This window comes from Desmodus rotundus, chromosome 9, assembly GCF_022682495.2.
Source record: "Desmodus rotundus isolate HL8 chromosome 9, HLdesRot8A.1, whole genome shotgun sequence".
Lineage (NCBI taxonomy): Eukaryota > Metazoa > Chordata > Mammalia > Chiroptera > Phyllostomidae > Desmodus > Desmodus rotundus.
In genome coordinates, this window is record NC_071395.1 from 111,381,896 (window position 1) to 111,402,752 (window position 20,857).

Consider the following 20,857-nt stretch of genomic DNA (forward strand, 5'->3'; position numbering starts at 1 on the left):
GGGGATACAAAGAACTCTAATATTCCATGAGAGTAAATCAAGTAAGAAAGAAACTTTATAAGGTTATCTTCATTGCTACCTGGAAAGTCATTGAATAAAATTCAATATCTTCTTTTTAAAAAGGTGGAATGCTGACACACAGGAATACTCTCTGTAGATTATTTTTATCTTAAGAAATTTGTGGGTCTCCTGTGAATGAATACGTAATATATATTTTAGAGAGGGGGAAGGGAGGGAGAGAAATGTCCATGTGTGTGTGCCCCGGCCAGGGCCTGACCCCGCAGCCTTTTGGTTCATGAGATATGATGCTCCAGCCAACTGAGCGGCATTGGCCAGTGCAAAATTCAATATCCTTTGAGACTTCTGCTTCTGGCTTAGGCAGACTTGCTGTATCAGACCAGCCATGCTACTAAAAACTAAAAACGCTAGGTAGGACATAAAAACCAAATATCTGAAGGCATTGGGAGCTACTGTGACATTGAGGACTTTGAGGGGCCAAGGTCCCCACAAGAAGAGTGTTCTAAAGCAGAATAAGCACGTGGTGCCACGTGACCTCTCAGAGCATTTGTCAACTCAAAAGCTATGACAGAAAAGCTGAATAGAGAAAACTGAGGTTGAGAAGCTAAGGGGAGTCCAACAGACTTACGAGGCTGGGGCACAAAACCCGGGACTCCAGGAAGACAGAGGAGGGAAGACGCTGGTAAATATCCCAGGCTTTTGGTTGGACCCCGACCCCCAAAAAGTTTTACCCGAGGAGTAATGGTGAATATAAGGATGATTCTGAAATCCAGCCCTCACGAAAACTAAAACTTAATTTTGATACTATGTATCATCCTTAGAAGAGCTGAAAAAAAAACCCAGTCACTAAATTATTTTCTGTGAGACATAGTTGTCTCATGGAACTTGAGTTGGAAAAAGCTGCTGTAGAGGAGCCACTAAAAGGCTAGAAAGAGAATTTATGGCTATAAGCTAATATAGAAGGAAAAGGGAAATGAAATAATAAAAAACATCTACCTGGGCCAGAAGAAGACAAGAAAGGAAAGAAAAGAAATGGAACATAGAATAGATGGGATACAGTTGTTGTAAGATGGCCAATGTAAGTGATATCAAACAGAACAGAATTCAAAGCATGGCCCATCCCTAGAAATTAAGGAGATTTCAGAATGAAAAATGAACCAGTCTACCAGGAAATTTGTGTGCACATATTAACAGCTTCGAAATAAAAAAGCAAAAATCAACGGAGTCAAAAGGAGTAAAGGTAAATTCATTGCCACTATTTCTTCTTGAAGACATGCATCAGGAGGAGCAGGGTATGTTTAGTGCACGGATTTTCAGACCAGCCTCCCACACCACACATCGTGCTGGGGCCCTGAGAGCAGCCTCGCTGTCACTGTGCCCAGGGCCTCAGTCGCGGGGCTGCTGCTGGAGAGCGGCGGGGGCTCTGCTGGGGTGCGGTGCCTCACTGTCCGAGGGGGGAGGCCTCTACCGGAGGACACAGAACAGAACAGTTCCATTGAAGTGGACTATGAGGCGGCCACCTGTCTGGGGCTCTTTATGCCACTGAGCTGAAGGGGTGACTTTACTGGCTGGAGTGTGTAGTCGTGATTACTAAGGAGAGATGTCGGTGATGCTGCGCAGTGGGGGCGAGGAAGACGATGTCTGTAGCTGGGAATTCTCTGAAGTGTCTCAGCACGAACTTCTAGGCTCAACAGTGAAGAGTAATGAGAATCTGCAGGCGCCCCCACCCCCCCGCCCCACAAGGCAGGTCTCTGAGTCAGGTTTGTTGGGCCATACTGTCATGTGAGAACCCGAATAGGTGGAGTTCGGACTGCGGACAAAAGAGGTGGGGTGCAGAGCGGAGAGAGTCAAGGACACCATTCGTGACTAGGCACAGAACGAAGAGTTGGAGTAAGTTAGCATAGTTTTTTCTTTGCTCATTCTGTCTGTATGTTTAACTTTTTTCCTTCTCCTTATTTTATATTGAAATTGTTAGGAGTTAATTTGACAGCTTGGTCTTTAGAGGAGAGAATATTAACCGGACTGTACTGAGCTGAAGGAGTAAGTAGTGCAGCCAGCGATGAATACAAGGGCAGTTGGGACCGCAGCTCCTCACTCTGGGGGAGGGCGGGAGCATCTTTGTTTACAGGAAGATAGGTAGGTCCGCGCAGTCGGGTGGCACCGGTGGTGGTGGTGCGTTCTGTAGTTCAGGGTGTGTGGAGGAGGTATATGAAAGCCAAGCAGCCAAAGCAGTGGCCTGTGCCGATCGCCTCTCATCTCCAGTCTGTGTAAACTCAGGTCCACCTGCGCCCAGCCTGGTGATACTGGAGCTGGGAGGTGTGTATGCACCAGGGCCCAGGTGTCTCAGGGGTGGAGAAAGTCCTGCTTACTAAAATATGAAATAGAAGTAAGAAATAAAAAGGTAAAAAGATGTTTTTTGTTTATAGGTTGTATACCCAGAAAACCCAAGGTGGTCAGCTAGAGAGTGAATACGCTGCAGCGTAGGTAGGTCAGTAACCCGCCTAGGGGCCTGCCCTCAGAAACCGTTCAGGCAGTGTGTGGAGTGTTAGAACCCACACATCGTAACAATAAAATGAAATTCCTAGAAATGAACTTAACATGTATAGGGAATAAATAATGAAAAAAATTACAATTTCACTGGAAGAGGAGAGAAATAAATTGAGAGAGTTTCTCAATTAGGAAATTAAATCCTGCAGAGCTTCCAGTTCAATTAATTTGTAGGTTTAAAGCTATTTTAATTTAAAAAAATAGATATTTGCCCAGATCAGTATGGGTCAGTGGGGTGGGCATCCTCCCGCAGACTGGAAGATCTCCGGTTCAATTCCCAGGCAGGGCACGTGCCTGGATCTCGGGCGGGCCAGGTCCCTGGTTGGGGGTGCGTGCGAGGCAACCGGTAGCTGTTTTCTCTCCCTCTCTTTCTTCCTCCCTTCCCCTCTCTCTAAACAAATTAATTGATTGAAGTCTTTTAAAAAAATACATATTTTTCTTTTGGAACATGACAAAACGGTTATATAAATTTCATCTGGAAGGATAAAAGCATACTTAAAAAAAATTTTTTTAAAGAGTAATGAGGGAAACTAGTTGTAACAAACAACCAAAATTTAAAAAAACTGTAATAATTACAATACTGTGGTCCTGGCACAAGTGCACAATTGCTAATGCAACAGAATGGTCTTCAGACCCATCTGTACGTGTGACTTTGACCCATGAAGAGTCAACGTCACAGATGAGTAGAGAAGGGATCGCTTAGTCCTGGGGCACCAAGTGATGTCCCCACACCTGTTTGCTACTTGATTTAAAAAAAAAAAGAAGAAGAAAGAAACAAAGTAAATCCAGTGCCTGCTATACAATTAAAAAAAACTTTTTAGAAGATTTTATTTATTTATTTTGAGAAAGAGAGGAAGGGAGAAAGAGACAGAGAGAAACATTAACATGTGAGAGACACCAATCGGTTACCTCTTGCTCACCCCCAACTAGGGACCTGGCCTGCAGCCCCTCAGTTCACAGGCTGGTGGCACTCAGTCCGCTGAGCCACACCAGCCAGGGCCCAAATAAATCTTAAATAAAGCATCATTAGTATAAAAAGATAAGAAATCTAGGAAATAAAAATAAATTTGGGAAATATTTCTATGCTAAAAATCTCAAAAGTTTTTTTGTGGGATTTATGGAAATTTAAAACTTCTGAATGCCAAAAATAATCAAAAGGCAAAGTAAAAATGGGCAAAATGTTTATAGTGACATGATAAAAGGTTAGTACATTTAACATATAAACTCTTATAAATTGATAAGCCCCCCACTAAGAACCCAATGGATAGGCCAGAAGATATAGTCAATTCACAGAAAATGAATGCATTCAGGTTAACATACAAGGGGGGCATGTTTATCAATAGTCAAAGATTTGTAGATTAACGCCAGTGGGATACTTACCCTGCAGGACTGAGACTGAACGCGGTGGCGCGCAGTGCTGGGGGGGCGCTTTGGAATCAGCACTCCGCTCTCGGGTGGTAAGGATACAGGTTATTTGAGTGCTTTTGGATGGCAGTTTGGTTATAAGTATTGAAACCCTTAATTATACCCTTTTGTTTTAGTAATTCTGCTTCTGGAAATCTCTGAAGATATTAATCACAAATGCAGAACAAATTACACGAAGGGGGTTAGTGATTAAAATAGTATAAAGTGAAAACACTTAAATGAGTGACAAGGAATTGCTAGGAAAATTATGATATGTAGCTACACAATGACACTATTGTGTTGCCATTAAAATTGTACTTGTGACGCTTGTTTAGTGGAAGAGAATCTTGTTAAAATGAAAAAGCAGAATATAAAATTGTATATGAAGAATTATTTCAACCATATCTCTGTTTGAAGCTTAGAAAATTCCCTGTAATTTAGGGCGGTGGTCAGCTGTATACCAGGGGTGCTATGCAAATTAGCACTATTGACCTGCTCTTCGTTCTTCATTGCATCTTCTTCCCAACCTGAGAATGTCTGCTTTGCATCTGCCCACCCATTCCTCTTCTCTCACGGGAGACGCACCTGTACTGCAGTGACTCGCTGCTGAGAACTCACAGCCCACCCCCCTTGATTTCCTCTCCTGTCTGAGCATAGTTCCACTCCACGAGGGCTTGGTGGTCATTAGCATCCGAGGTGCTGTGTCTGCATTTCAGAATGTAGGCTTCTTCCGTGGGATTTGAAGCTACATGATTGCTTTTTTAGTGCTGGACAGTATTCTTTGGGTGCTGAATGTTTGTATCTCTTTTATGGTACAAATAAATAACTATTAATGGGAGAAATTATAATTTTCAAGGAAACGTTTTTGTACTTTTACCTGAGAGAGGCAAAGGTGTAGATTGAAAATGTAACAGGCACATTCTGGACCACCCTCATTTCACACAGTTGTGTGTTCGGCACCCAGGACACTCCCAGTGCGCACAGGTCGCACAGAAGAGGGAACTGTCACTTCGTGGGAATTCTGCAACCAGAATTGGCTCACTGGATATCTTTGTACCTAAATCCGCGTCCTGGCACATGAGGCCCAGCGTGAGCCCATGGGTGCATAGTGAGGGGTGGACGTTTGAGTGACTCTGTCACCCTCTGAGCCTGGCCTTTAAATGTGGGTGTTCCTTACCTCTGGCCCAGGCCCTCTTTTCTGTTAACCCTACCCACTTCCCTCTTGATCTTCCCTGTGACTATGGCTTTGATTGATAACTCTACATGGACGTCCCCTAAGACGTGCTCCAGCCCGAATGCTGGAATCCAGGCGGTACATCTCGCAGGCAGCGCCCTCCCCAGTGTGATGAGTGCTCGAGCACCTCAGACTCAGCACGTCCTTCTCCATTGTGGGTCTCGGAGGGATGCCCCCCACCCAGTCACCCTGGGGAGAAACCTCGCCGGGACCTGGAGGCCTCCCTCTCCTTTCCGCTCATACCTGCTTTCTGTCCTCAACCTTCCTTGCTCCCCAGAGCTGTGCCAAGTCCAAGCTCGCCAACTGATGTCAGGAGCCTACTCTCTGCTTCCCACTCTCCACTCTCTCTTGCAGTCCACTCTCCCTTACAGCCCACTCTCCACTCTCCTTCTTACAGTCCATTTTCCACATAGATGCCAGACTTGTCTCCTAAAACACAAGTGGGATTGTTACTGTCTCGCTTAAAATTCTTCAGTGGCTTGTCATTATTCTGAGGACAAAACCCAAAATTTCCCTCCGAGTCTTCCTGAGCAGACTCACTCTAGCTGTCTTCATCCCTCGCTTGCGACAGGCCCACCGGTCAGTCATCTGGCTGCTGTCCCCACATGCCACACTCCTTCCCTGTGTCCTGGAGGCCCCCCTGCCCAACCAGCTCACCACCCTTCAGAAAGTAGCTCACCTGCATGGAAACCGCCCCTGCTCTCCAGCTGGGCCAGAACCCCGCCCCTGTCACTTCTGAAGGGAGCTGTCTTTCCATAGAATTGATTTGGATTTTTTAAATTCGTGAAGTATAAGTACGTCCTCAGTACTTACATCATCCTCATAGAGAATGGCCTAATAGCAACTCTGGCAGTTTGTATTCTGAAGTTCAGTTGATGTTTACTCTGTAATTGCACGGGGTAGGTAAGTTTGATGTGTTATTTCAGGGGTGTACTGCATGTTACTTGTTCTAAGAAATACGTTTTTCCGAGTTCCCGCATCTCGGAAATTGGTACGCATCTTACAGAAATGGGCGTGTCGTGGTTTTATGGACAGCATTTTTCCTTCTTAGTGGTGCATAAAATAATGGGATGCCATACTTGAAGGCATCTCACATTTGATAAAATTTGGTATTTTGTAACAAGTTGTTAAGTTCATTTTGGAAGAATTTTTTTAAAGATTTTTAAATTTATTTTTTAGAGAGAGGGGAAGGAAGGGAGAAAGAGTGGGAGAGAAACATTGATTGGTTGTCTCTCGCACCCCCCAACTGGGGTATTGTGGCCTGCAGCTCAGGCATGTGCCCTGACTGGGAATCAAACCACAGCGACCTTTCAGTTTGCAGGCCGGTGCTCGATCCACTGAGCCACACCAGTCAGGGCTCATTCTGGAAGATTACGGGGAGCCTGGTGATGCTCAGTCATTCTGTAGGAGCATTAGTAAGGCAGTTTCCTCCATGTAAAGGTGGACAGGCCATCCCTTGGTTCCACAGAGTATTAGTTACCCCTGAATGCATTCTCGCCTTCCTCTGCTGGGAAGAAGTTTTAGGTGGACACGTGCAGAGACATTCCCCAGCCTTCTTCGTATCTAGTTATGGGCATAGGAGTAAGTTCTGGTTAATTGGATGTGAGCAGAAATAGTGTGTGAACTATCAGGGCATGATCCAAAAAGAAAATGATTTGCTCTTAACATCATCGTTTTCCTCTTCTAGCAAACGAGAAGAACCTGGGTGCTTGGATAACCTCATGGAACGAAGGTGCCTGGCCCCCGTCTGGGCTGTGGGGGAGAAGCCTCTTGGGGTCTCTGTTATAGCATCCTTGCCTGTACTGTAGCCACTGTACGTCTCAGGATTGTCTTGATGGGGCTCTTCACTTTCCAAAGAATGAGGTCAGCCTTACCACCCTAAACTGGAGCAGATGCTCCCCCCTGGGGCTGGAGTAAAGGGGTGCTCCGTGGGGGCGCAGTGTGGTGTGGTGCGCGCACCTTGTCTGGGAGGCAGCCGACCTCAGCTTGGCTCGCTGCCCTGCCACTGACCGTCAGGTTGGGCTCCTCCCTGGATCCTCTGGGCCTGGAGTCCCTTCCTTGAAGATGCAGGTGCGTTCCCGCAACAAGACTATTGTGAGGAGCAAATGAGTCATCTGTTTCAAAGGCCTTTCTAGCCCAGGGCGGAGTAAATGACAGCTACTATTACTAGTTTTTCCTAAGGCTGCAGCCCTAAACCATATGCTGCCCTAGTATTCCTTTCAGTCAGACTTGGTGTCCAAGGAGGATTATTGCCTTAGCTCCCCAGAATTGCAGAGTTTTTGAAAGTTCCCCGAGTTTTCCCATCATGCTTTTGTCTGTGCGGAGGTTTAATAAAGCCTAGCCTTTCACGTTCCGTAGGGCATGACAGAACCGTCCCACACTCGACTCTGTGCCACCTGTGTGAGGTGTCCCCTGAAAAACGCGTTGTTGCACCCGAATGCTGGGGCATCTTTTTCTTCTCTACGGAGCCGGTGTGTGTGCCCACGGTGAGTGGGAACCACAGAGGGCAGGTCCAGGGATCGAATCCTAAACAGCACTGGCACTTGGTAAGCTGCTAATTGCTCTCACCATCAGACAAATTGTAGGTTGGCTCTGAGTGCCTGTGTTGCTCTATTACTAGGTGTGGCCCGATGAAAGGCCTTTGTAGGCTTTTTTAAAAAGAAATCAGAAACCAGAATAGCGTCAACCAGCAGTAAATTGATTTTGTGAGAGTAATAGGAAACATTGCTTTTTAAGAGGCTTTATTAGTATGATAATTGGATGCACTATTCATACAGGTTTACATACTTGGAGTACTGGGGTTGCTGTCAGACAGCAGTTCCCGGGCAGTACTGTAAGGTGCAGAAACAACAACCTGTGACTAGTAAACACTTACTAGTCACCAAGCGTGTGACCCCATCAGGGTCTCAGACTCGTCCAGCTTCCCTGCTTTGTGTTTGTGGGCATAGGGACTGGAGACTGAGCCTGGGTCGGTAAGAACAGCGTGACGAATTATAGAACTCTTTTCTTACAGTTAGGTAATTCCCTGGGTTCTCTGGCCAGATGTTTTTTCCATATTAACCTGTTGTGTGTTTAAAATAGAAAAGTAATGTTTTTTCTACAACTGGTATTTTTGAGGTAGGTTTTCTTCATTTCTGAAATATGAGTCTTAAATTTAAAAAACTTATTTATTGATTTGAGAGAGAGAAAGGGAAGAGGGGGGAGAGAGGAACATTGGTTTCTTGTTCCACGTACTTGTGTAGTCACGAGTTGGTTCTTGTGCGCGCCCTGGACGGCATTAGCCAGCTGAGCTGCCTGGCCAGGGCCGAGTGTTCACATTTTTAATGTGGAATACTAACAGTCACTTCAGTTTCTCTGATATTTTTCGGTCACATAACTATTTTCTACCATAGGTTTCATCGTAGAAATCTTTGAGGCAGGCATTTGAGGTCTTTAGCAGAGCCATATGACTCTGGCACCTACCCTTGACCTTTTCCTGCCACCTGCACACACGAACCCTGGGGCTGGTGAGTGGTGGTGTCATCTCTGTATTTGACTTCCCCGTTGCACAGACTGTCAGAAGCTGTTTCTGCCCGTCGTGTGCACTTGCCTGCTCTCCCGAGTCAGAGCCGGACTCGGGGTGCCAGGAGATCGATCTGCAGCTCACAGTCCTGTGGTCCACAGAATAGAGAGCCTTTCACAGGGAGCTACCCTGGGGGTCTTCTGCAGTCCAGCTCTCTGTCTGATGCTGGCCCAGGCGGCCGTCTGTCCCCGCTGGGACCGCGCCATCCTTTCTTGCAGTCATGGAGGAGCCTTTTCTGAATTTGCCCAAATGCATCACAAGTTTTAGACCATAGAAATATTATGGAGTTAAAAAAAACTGTCAAGTGATACTAGCTAAATTCACGCAAATAGAGTCTTCTCCATCTTTCTATTTTGATGTTTAGGTTATGGGTTATTAATTAAATTCAACTTGTAGTTTTATACTTTGATGTCACATAGGCACACCTGTGGTGTGTGTTTATTGATTGATGTGGCAGTATTAAAGTCTCCAGTCTATTGGCAGGATTGAACCAGGCTCTGATGTAAAGGTTCTTCTGTCAAGTGAGGAGAGAAACCGTGCAGTGATGTGAACAGGGAAGATGTAATGAAAGGATTGCAAAGTATACCAGGGGGTTAGAGTGATGAGGGACTAGCCCGGTCAGAAATAAAGCAAGCATTACAGGATGTGGGAAAGCCAGCAAAAGGAGCAGCCACTGCCCCTGGGCTGAGGTCCAGACCTCACTGGAGAGGGCACAGCTCTGACTCACAAGGTGACAGAGAAGTCACTGACCATTGTGGTGGGGAGGACAGAGGACGCTGCTGGATGGGGAGGTGAGGATGTGGGGGTGGGGGCTGCAGGCGCCTACCCCGCAGAACACGCTGCTTCCACAGTCTCTATAGCGCCCTCTGCTGGAAAAGCTTAGCATCGTGCCAGCTAGCGAAGAAAAATGTGTTTCTAGGGCCTAGCTCTGTTTTCAGAGTGGGCCAAAGATGAGTGGAGCTGAGAGGGAGTAAGTCAATCAATAGCCAGCACACTTCCCACCTCCCAATTCCTTAGTAGTTGGAAGGAGACACTTTTGAGGACAGCATGCTTATCATTGGTTACACAGTACACATTTTAAAGTTTTCTAGGAAACAATGAAATCCTTATTTTTATAACCACTCTACAGCTTGCACACCAGGACGGGGCAGCAAGGACAACTGTCTGACAGACGGGCTGGAGATTTGCTTCTCCTATTTTAAGCATATTTAAAGTGCATATATTCTAGGGGACTAAATGGTAATGGGAGAAACTACAATACAGATTAAATTAAAAAACAAAGTGTGTATATTCAAGTGTCATTATGTAAATTGACTGTGAAAATGGTGTGACATTAAAAAGTATAGCATCATTTTCTGACTTAATATGAGGTGGCTTTAAACTCAGAAACGAACTAAAAGAAAAGGCTTTTACAAAATGATAACTCCTATACTTTTAATTGACATGTTAATATAGTAATACTGAAGCAATTTGTATAATGGTTAAAAGTGTCTACTGAGTCTGATTCATTTTGAGACAAATCATAATTAAATAGCGCTAAATCCAGTCAGCACTCGCCGAGTAAGCCTAAATTAAACAGATTGCTGAGAAACTGTATTTATCAGGGCTCTGGTCACAAGCGACAGAAAGTGACCCTGTGTGACTGGGACAGAGGGAGGAGGGACTTTGGGAGCGGTGGGAGGGGCTGAACAGCTTGGCTCAGCTGCCTGCCCCATTGGGCAGCCAGTGTGGGTGGATGGGTTTTGTGGGGTGCAGTCAGTAACATGGACCTGTTCCAGCGGTTCGCCGCTCAGTTCGGCTTGCAGGTTCCAGTGGAGGTCCCAGGCCCTGGGAGCGACATGTCCCTCGGCTCGAAAAGCATTTGTGCCAGAGACTCAAGTCTCCATTTCTCAGCTTCCTCTGCTTTGTCTCGGGCCGCTGTGGTTAAGGGAAGGCTCCCGCATCTCCGCTCCTCTGAGCTCCGTGCCCCAGGGGCCCAGCTCAGGGAGTGCAGTGTTCTCCGATGGGCCTCGTGCAGCATTATCATCCCTGGAGACACTGCCCTAAAAGTCCCTGGAGTTCCTGTGACAGAGACGGCTCTGGTCCTCCAGGGGAAATTGGACACAGTTACCAAAGGGGGGAGTGAAGGAGGCCAAGTGGCAAAAATAAGAGGGGAGGTAATTTACTATACTGTGCAGAGAAAAGCCAACCAAAACGAGGAACGTCATTCGTTCAGTGACAAGAAGCCATTGGAAGAGGAAGACAGAATGGAGAAAACCTTGGGGAGACCGGAAGGGGATGTCCCTATGTCAGCGGTTAAACAGCAGGCACCATGAAATGTTTGTTCGTCAGCTGAGAGGTGGGAGATGCCACCTCCTAAGACATATGGTCTCTCAGACGACAGAAGCTCCTACCTGGGGGGCTGCTCGGCTTTGTTCTGGTTTGGTGTGTTAGCCGTGAGGGCAAGTCTTGAGAACTAAACCCTGGGGCTGAAGTCTGCGTGAGCGCGGAAATGAAAATAAAGTCAGCATCCCTTTGAAGTACCCTCGAGGCCTCTGGTTTTGCCTGCCTCTCCTCAGATCGCTGGTCCTTCCTTCCGCCTTCCGAAACAAAGGGCCTCGTTAGGAGTCAGTGCCCATCACGGCGCTGAGTTTCTTCTCTCCAGTGTGCCCCTCTCTCCCTTTCAGTGCACTGGCCCTAAGGTGAGCAAGGACCCTCATCTTTAGCTCTGTAAGGTCCCCCAACCCCCCATTTAATTGAAACCTCACCTCATCAGGCCAGGAATGGAGAGGGGGAGGGAGGGCATGAGGGAGGAATTCAACCTTCTCCAGAACCTACCCCCCATGACCATTTGTAAATTATAAGTTTCTTGCTTTTGCTTTTTATTTTGTTCTTTGAAATCACTTTTTTACAGTGTACGTACACAGTATACTTCACTCTGGTGTACAGTGATGTAAGTTTCAATAACTATATATAGTATATATGAAATATACTTATGTATAAATCACAATCAAGATTCAGGACAGTTACACCACCCTCCAAAAAAACATCCCTCGCACTGCCCCATGTCGTGGTACCTTCCTCCTCCCTGGCCCCAGGTGGTTACTAGTCTGTTTCCTGTTCCTACAATTTTTCTTTCTCCAGAGTATCATAGAAGTGGAACTGCACAGCACAAACCCTCTGGGGTCCGGCTGCTTGCACTCATATATATATGTCCGAGTGTGGTTTCCTGGGCGTGCTCCCTGCTTGGAGCACACAGAGCTTTTGAACCTGCACATTTGTGCGTGATGTAGTCAGGGCCAGCGCTGGGTTTTTGTCTGTAGGTGGACTGGGAAGGTGGGCTCCCCAGCTTCCTCGGACTGGTGGCAGAATTCATTTCCTGGCAGAGCTGGGCTCATGGCAGGTGTTTCTTCAAAGCCAGCACCTGAGGGGGGCCTAAAGCCAGTCTGCCAGAAGGTGATCTTTTCTGTGGTCACCAGGGAGGGGCATCTCCTCACCTTTCCTGTGTTCCGATGGTGAGAGGTGAGGCTCGGGTCCCTCTCCCACCCAACGTGAGGGCATGGTGGGAAGCTGTGACCCTCTGGAGACCTTAGGGCCTCTCTCTATCAACTACGTCATCTTTTCATCCCCAAATAAAAACTTCCTTCTACCCTCTGCTCCTATTTTCAATTTATTTTTATTGTTGATACTATTACAGATGTCCCCATTTTCCCCCCCTTTGCCCACCTCCATCCAGCCCCTCCCCCCTCTGCTCCTATTTAGCAGAGCCGTGATCCCCTTGCCCACCCCAAGTCCTGGTGTCACAGTGAGTGACTTAACGGTTCTCACAAACAGCTTCTTGGTCGCCCGTATATGCTGGTGACCCTTACTTTAGAACCCTGTCCTGTGACTCTGAGCCACACACCCCACCCTTCGCCACACTGTTCCACTGGTTTCCATCAGGGAGTAAGGCTGATTCAGGCCGGACCTTCCCTGTCCTGGGAGAGTGAGCACTGCCTGCACGTAGCCAGTTTCAAACAAACGTTAAAAAATTGAGAATCTTGAATATTTCTCTGACAACTGGACAGGATGTCACTTCCTTCCCTTTCCCTTTCTGAATGACGGCGTGTGACACACACATACACACACATGCACATGCGAGTGAGCACCCGTCTCAGTGGTGGGATGCTGGAGTCTGCCCAGCGAGGTTTCAGAGCACAGGCTGCCGGGTCTTGTAGGCGATGCCGAGTTAGGACCAGAAACATGCCAGTTTCTGGTGACTAAACCTCAAAGGCAAAAACAGGCCAGCCATCCTTTTTTTTTTTTTTTTTTTTAATTCTCACCAGAGGATGATATATGTTTATTGATTAAGGGAGAGAAACCGATGTGAGAGAAATATCAATTTGTTGCCTCCTGTTTGCGCCCGACCAGAGACTTAACCCACAACCTGGTTGTGTGCCCTGACTGGGAATCAAACCCGCAGCCTTTCGGTGTACGGGACGATGCTCCCACCAACTGAGCCACCCAGCCAGGGCAACAAGCTGACTATCTTTTACTGAAACCTGTTCTTTTGTAAATATAGGGAGTAACCAACTGACAGAATGGCTGGAAATGTGGATGATTTTTCCACCCAGAATAGTTTTGCCATGGGCTGGCCACATCCTCAGTCTTCCTACTTAATTTCATCTTTTACCTCCTTGTCTTTCTGGGAGCAGGTGCCATTGAACTAGGAGCACTGAGCTGGCAGCTGGAGAGGGCATCTCCTCCTTCCCAGCTCTTCCTTCCAGAGGCCTCCAGAAGAGGAGGTGTTTCTCTCTCCACCCAAAGCCTCCTACTCTGGCGATTGCTAAACTATTTAAGGATAAAAGAAACTTACATACTAAAAACCCAGGTTATGAAAAATATTTTCTTTCTAATAAAAGTCACTATAGTAGGGATCTGTCGCAGGGCGCCTTGCCATACAAGGCGTAGGTACTTCGTGTCCACTCTGGTCCTTTGACCTGCTCTGGGTCCAGACGCTGGGCCCCCTGGCAGGTGTCCCTCGACGAGTCTCCACCGCTCCGGACACACACCCATCAAAGCAGCGCTGTCTCGGTAGCAGCACGTCTGCTCCCGGGGGCAAGAAGCTGGAAATGCAGTATGAGCGGAGGGATTATTGAATAGAACGTGCAATGTGCACACTGTGGTGTATTACGGAGCCAGTAGAAATAATCGATTAAATCTTTCGGGGGGGGGGGGGCTGAGATTCCTGCCTGCCCCCCAGTGAGAAACGCAGGATGCAAAGAAGTTTCTGTTACGTGACGCAGTCCAGGTTTGCAAAGCAGTGACCATAGAAGGTGCAAAGCTGTGCTGCTCTGCATGTTTGCACACTGAGGCCCGGAGCACAGGGAAGGGGCGTGATGTGGGTGGTTGGCATGGGCCGTGTGCAAGGGAGGTGCGGCGAGTGGGGCGCCAAGAAAAGGAGAAACAAGAACAGTGCGCACGCACGCATATAAAAGCATGTGTATTTACATGTATTTTAAAAAGAAAATTGAAATTATTACTTAAAGTTTAACAATGAAATTCTACAACCTGATCATCGCTTTTCTTTACTCCCCGTGCAGCTGGACTTAGAAGCCTAACCTTCAACTTCTCCACACAGAAAAAAACTACTAGTTGACTCTCTGTAGTTGATGCATACGGTGTTTTCCTCTTTCTTTTTTAAAATTATTTTATTGTTGTCCAATTACAGTTGTCTGCATTTTCTCCCCCACTCCCCCCGTTTTTTTCCTCTTTCACTGGGTCAAGAAACTTTCCAAACCTAAGTTTTATAGTCGTCTTACTAGCCCTGAGATGTACATAGAAATTTACTAAATATTACTTGATTGTTTCAGAAAAATAAAGTTTCCCTAGGAAACAAAGTATACTGACAGATTTTCTCCAGTATAAATTTGATCTGAGATTGTGGACCAGAAATTGATACCAGAAATGTCCTGGATGATGACAGACTTCTTAGGGCCACAGAAGCAGAAGATAGTCCTGTCACCAAGGTACTCAGAGCCCAGAGGACAGGAAAAGCACCCAGGGTTTGTCTTAGCTGGGACTCACGACCCCTAACTAGAACAGAAAGACGGCACAAGCAGGGGGCGTCCCCGGGGTGACTCCGCTGTGGCCTTACTGCACTTTGCACGTCTCGCTTTTAGAATAGTGGTAATTGGACTCGCTGTTCATAGGAATATCCTTGAAAGCATCTGAACTCTGCTTTGTTCACTCCTGAAATCGGCACTTAAAATGCCATTGTTCAGGAAATATTTGCTAAGAATCCACCTCTCTTTTTGTTACTGGTGCCTACGCAGTAAATAGCACATGTTAGTTGTGCCGTTTCTGAGTGATTGGATTAGTGGGCGTGCTCGGTGGTTTGATTTGGCTTTCTAGGAAAGGAACTGACGAAGGTAGCTTAGACTGGAAGGGAAGTCACTGCCTAGATTTCATGAAGGTGGAAGACAGGAGTTATGGTCAGGATGAAGAACAGAGGCACCTGAAATTCCAGCAGTGCAGCAGCTCCGCCTGCTAAGGTCTAGAGTGGATGCTCTAGATAAAGCGCCCAGGTGATGGGGCGGAAGCTGCATGAGTTGGCATTTTTGGCTGCCCGCTACCAAAGTAACCAGCTCCCTCTGACCTCCCTAGAGCAAAGCCCACCATGAAGCAAGTCCAGCCTACACCTACGAAGTTAAGTGGGTTTTCAGTGCCTCACTTTTAAGCTTGAGTGGTCAACCAGAGATTACCAGCCAGACCACTGAGTCTCTCACGTTAAAGAGGGTCCAGAGGAAGGAAGCACCCAGAAAGGAAACAAAGGTAATACAGATCATTTAGAAGAACTTCAGAAAAACCCTAATTAATATCATCAGCTAGAATAGAGATAGATGCCTTTGCACCCATAAAACAAGAAGAGTGTTATGTAAAAAGAGCCACCAGAGAATAAAAGTTATCAACAATTTTAAATATCATGGAATTAGAAACTCCATCAGAGGATTGGAAAACCAGTTGAGCCAAGCACCCAGAAAGTTGAGAACTACAGTAGTAAAAAGAGCAGAAAATATAAAAGACAAGTTGTAGGTTATTAATCCAAGAGTTCCAGTATGTTGTCATTTAGAAAACAGAAGATGTTTTCAAGAAAACAAGATGTTTTCAAGAAAACAGAATGGAACGAAATGTCTCTATGTCGAAAGCGTCAGCCAAGTGCTAGGCACAGGTAACGGAGCAGAAAGACACCCTGCACTCTCCACGAAACTTCAGAGTCCTAGCGGTGAAGAGAGGCTTAGAGAAAAATAACCACTTAAACAGGCCCGAAAAGCACAATGATATCAGACTTCCCTTGAGTAGGTACAGTGGCGTGGTGCCTTCAAAGATGATTTTCAACCTAGAAGTCTATATTCAGCCAAGTCATTAGTGAAACAGGTGGCCTAGAACAATTTTTAGACTGCGTGGTCTAAAAAAGTCCCAAAATCACATGTCCATCCTTGTAAAGATGCTTGAAGAGGTTTTCCAGCCAATTGAGAGCGTAACTCAAGAAGGAAGACAAGGGAAGTGGCAGGATGACTGAGCTAATAAGTTCAAATCAACACTAATGGATGGGCGATGGTGTTTTGCTGAGGAGTTTGCACGTGTGGTTCCTTCTGCTTAATCTGTAAGTTCCTCCTTTCCACTGTAACAGTCCAGGTTGTTAGGGATAGTACAGTGATACAAACAAGTTTTAGATGAAGAATAACTAAAATACAATGAAAGAGTAACTGTAGGCTCCAAAAAGATATACAAATGTCCAACAAGCAGATGAAAAGATGCATCATTAGGGAAATGCAAATCAAAACCACAGTAAGTAGTCAAATGAATGAAAGCAAAACAGAATGGTGGTTGGCTGGGGCTGGGGAGGGGGCGGGGTAGAGGGGCAAGAGGCAGCTGTTCAGTGAGGACAGTTTCGGTTCTGCAGGGTGAAAGGAGTTACGGAGATGGCTTGTGTAACAGTGTGAGCATAATGTTCCTTAACTGTACACTTACAGAGGGTTAAGATGGTAAATTTTGTGTATATTTTGCCACAAATACAATTTATTAAGAAATAAACTGAGGAGAGGATCTGTTAGCACTCTGCTTCCAGTCCGAGGAGGCTGGGCTGCAGGCACCGGAGAGATTGGAAATGAAGGGCGAAAGGGCTTGTGTTTTTGACTGGAACGGGGGGATGGGGTGTAAAAACAAGAAGAATTTTTTGGTAAGGAAATTAGCACAAGAGAAAAAGAAAACCCTTAGGAAGTCTAGGAAAAAAAGAGCCACACAAGGGATTGAATGTGATGACAGTGTGCCACCTAGCCCTGCAGTGAACGTTCGTATATTCTTTATAGCATTTACATGTGAACATAACAACATTTATTACATACACGTTATCTATAATGACAGTTACTGGTTTAGCTGAAAGTCATGGCGGGGTGGGGGGTGGGGTGCTGTGAGAACCAGGTCCACGTCCCCCGTTACAGCGATGAAATTGCTGATGGCTCAAATTGGTAAGTCAGGAGATAGCAGTTCGAGCTCGTGTTTAGAGACGCGGAGGCACGTGTCCCGTGCGGAGTGTGTAACAGAAAGAGGAATGCGGAAGACAGGGAGCGATACGCTCCTTTGAAAGGTCGATCAGAGGAGAGTCACACAGAGGGCTGTTCTGAAAGAGCCGGGATGTCGATGCATTACCTCTATGTTGAGGGCCTGTGGGCCCTGGAACAGGGAGCCTGTCTTATCGTTACAAGGCTTTTTTTTTAAAAAAAAGATTTTATTTCTTTTTAGAGAGGTCAAAAGAGTGACGAAGAGAGAGAAACAACAGTGTGTGGGTGCCTCTTGTGCATCTCCCACTGGGGACCTGGCCTGCAACCCAGGCATGTGCCCTGACTGGGAATTGAACCAGCAACCCTTTGGTTCCCAGGCCAGTGCTCAATCCTCTGAGCCACACCAGCCAGGGCTGTTATGAAGCTTTTATATTGTGTATGTGTTTTCTAGGAATGTGTATTACTTTACTGAGTAAAAAGGTGATTTGATGTTGGTTTCTTTAGCTGTTGATGAAAAGCGGCAGAAACTGTGCACTGAGAGTTAGGAGGACAGGTGACGGCTAGTTTAGGGGGACGAGATGGAACTGTTGAAGAGCACACATTGAACGTGAACTCAGGAAGGAAAGTGCACGGCGCCTCCGCCACACGAGCTCTTTATTTGGAATGTTTTGTTTCGCCGGTACAGTAAAACCTTAACAATACTGCTGGGGAATAGCTGGCTTGAATTAAGTTAATCTTCAGAGTAATAGAATTAAGCAAAAATAATTTTTATTCTATCGAATATCTTTTAATAACGTAGCTGTACTTGCCTACTTTATTAAGTTTACTATCTGGAGATGGTTCAAGGCTTTTGTGCTGTGTGTAGACGAAGGAGGTATAGCAGTGGGGTGGACAGCCAGCCGCCACGTGCCTGGATTGTATTTGTTCGCTCTTCCCAAGCTGTGTGCTTGCAGCCCGATGGTTATAGGGCTGCCTTCTCACTCGCAGGGCTTGGCTTACCCGGCTCTTGCAAGAATGTTGTAAGTGCAGATTTCTTAGTGAAAATGTTCCTGGAAAGTATCATCTATGAATCATAACTGCTTTCCAGACTTGATAAATGAATGTATGGCCCTTCTTTAAATGTAGTTTTTCTCAACCTTGGCTGAACACTGGAGGCATCTGGAAGCTTTAAAAACGGCTGATGCGTGAGTCCCACTCCAGCGGGCCCCCCAAAAGGTTAGCAGCCTTGGCGCTGAAAGCTTTCAAAGCTTCCCAGGTGGTTCTGATGAGCAGCAAGCCTGAGAACCGCTGTTTCACAGGAAGAATGTTCCCCAAGCACGGCCCCATGTTGATTTAAATTACTTTTCTTAGGATAGTGTTTAAATATGTACAGACTGACCCTGATCGAAATATCTTATGCATGTGGTTGTGTATAAAACATATTTACAAATTAAAAACAAACTGCAAAATGAGATTTCAGACCAAGAGTTGATGGGCAGACAACGATGCTCGCTGGGCCTTTGTGCATGTGCGCCTTCGGCTTTGTCTGTGAACCCTCCTCTCCCTCTTGTGTCCGTCCAGGTCCAGCTGGGAGCCGGGGACCATACAGTGGTACAAGCAGAGAAGATGTATCGTAAAGAATACTGAGCTTGGGCAAAAGAGTAACTGTAGAAAACCATGGTACTGGGCCTGAGGGAGAGGACCCGAGGGAGAAATGACTGGAAGAGCGCCCTTCCCAAGGCCAGGGTCACCCCCTTTGAATAAGGCATAGCTGCAGCCCACTGGGTGGCAGGGTGGCCCCTGGTTTGCCCCAGCCAGAGCTGGTCTGCATGTGCTGGACAGCAGGAAGCATTCCCTGGAACACAGCTGGTAGCCAGTGGCATGGGGCTTACAGGAAATGAGGGCCCTGGTGGCAAGCTGCACCTGCATGGCTGGGCACACGGGTGTGCAGAGGGAGTGGGGGTGTTCTTGTGGCAGGCACGGAGCACACGGTGTCCAGATGGGAGAGCCATATCATGGGGAGGACCATGAGGGACAGTGTCGGGGTGGGACAAGCAGCAAGAGGCCTCGGAGCACACAGTGTATGTGTTGAAAGGGTTGCACCTCCAAAGAGTCGGAGTCGATTAGGCTGGGATATGGAGCCCAGGAACTGTATGTTTAGTAGGTGACCCGGTGATTCTGATGACCGTGGTCCTGGAGGCAACACTTGAAGGGCGCCGGGCCTGGGGCTGGCCTGTAGGAACTGTGTCTCACTGGTGTTTGTGCCCTTACCGCCCAAGGAGAGGTTGGTGCTCAGAAGGGGGCTGAACGAATGACCAGCTGAAGTACTCAGGAAGGCAGGCGCCTTGCTGTTTGCCAGAAGCCTGGTCCGGCAGGGGACAAGTCCACGCCTTACACCTCTTCTCAAAGTGTCCCATGCCACACGGGCAGCCCTGTGCCTTACAACTCCCCTAAGACCCTCTGTTTTTATTTTTTGATTTAAGATGAATGTGTACTGATATCACTTTTCTTTGTGTTTAATAGGGAGAAAGAACAAGAAACACAAAAAGAGAAACATTTGATGGAAGAAAAGAAAAAGAAAAAGCAGGAAGAAAAGAAAAAGAAGGAAGGTGCTCAGAAAAAGGTTTGGCCGCAGTTACTGCTTCCCTGTCTGCGCTTGTGTCTCATTGGCATTACCGCGGCCATTCCACTGCAGAACCCCGTCTCGCTGCTTTCCGAGATCCGCGTGCTAAATCCATAATTCCTAGAGTAGACACTGTGCTAGTGAAACAAATACAGGGTGACAGCCACACAATTTCTTTTTTTAAGGACCTAGAAATACTAGAGCTGTGTTTTGAAGAAGTTTGCTTTCGGTTGGTGGTGGTGAAGAATGTTCATGCTGTTTATTCTACTTCAGTAAACTGCCCAGAAATGAGGAAAGGGCCATTCAACTGAGTTTATTAGGAAGCTAGAAATAATTTTTGTAACTTTGGCAAATGTTCTTCTACAAATCCTATTAGTAAATATTAAAAATTATAAGTCCTTAACCTTATAGTCATGCTTGAACTTGTGGCATTTAATATACCAAGTTACGCCATTTGGTTTTGCTCTTGCCTGGTTTAATGTGTTTTGTAGTTTAAACTGCATACCTTTCAGACTGTACTAAAACACAGAGCTCACGTGAGCTCCCAGATAGATTTGTCTGCCTTTAGGTCAATGTCGGCATATGTTAATAGCGTGTGGGCAGTTAGACATTATTCCCGGGAATACAATACATTTTAATAAATGAACTGGGCAAAAACTTGTTTTTAAAATTTCCTGTTAAAGTCTACTTAAAAACTTTCGTAGATGTATGCGCTCTACACATTATTCCTAAAGAGTTTCTAATTTTTTTTTCAGGCTGCTGATCAAAAAACCAAAGGTAAGTTTATTTTATTTGTGGGGGGGCACATTTTATGGCAGTACCAAACTTCTTATGATAAAGATGACTTTTTCTTTAATTGATGGTTAAAAACAAAGACTCTAACCCTGCCTCTGAATCTGCTTTTTATTATTCACTGTGAAATTCTTCCTTTATCACCGGTTTCGCATCCACATCTCTCTCTCTGGTTG

The 20,857-nt window shown here is 46.3% G+C and overlaps 1 protein-coding gene across 1 annotated transcript in view; it reads left to right on the forward strand.

Moving 5' to 3' along the window:
- Positions 1-20,857, forward strand: part of TNRC6C (trinucleotide repeat containing adaptor 6C) — a 107,330-nt gene that overhangs the window by 14,917 nt on the left and 71,556 nt on the right. Inside the window, exons 2-3 of the mRNA XM_053911115.1 lie at positions 19,790-19,889; positions 20,645-20,666. Coding sequence (XP_053767090.1) covers positions 19,827-19,889; positions 20,645-20,666 — 85 coding nt within the window. The 5' untranslated portion in view covers positions 19,790-19,826. The remainder of the gene's footprint in view (positions 1-19,789; positions 19,890-20,644; positions 20,667-20,857) is intronic.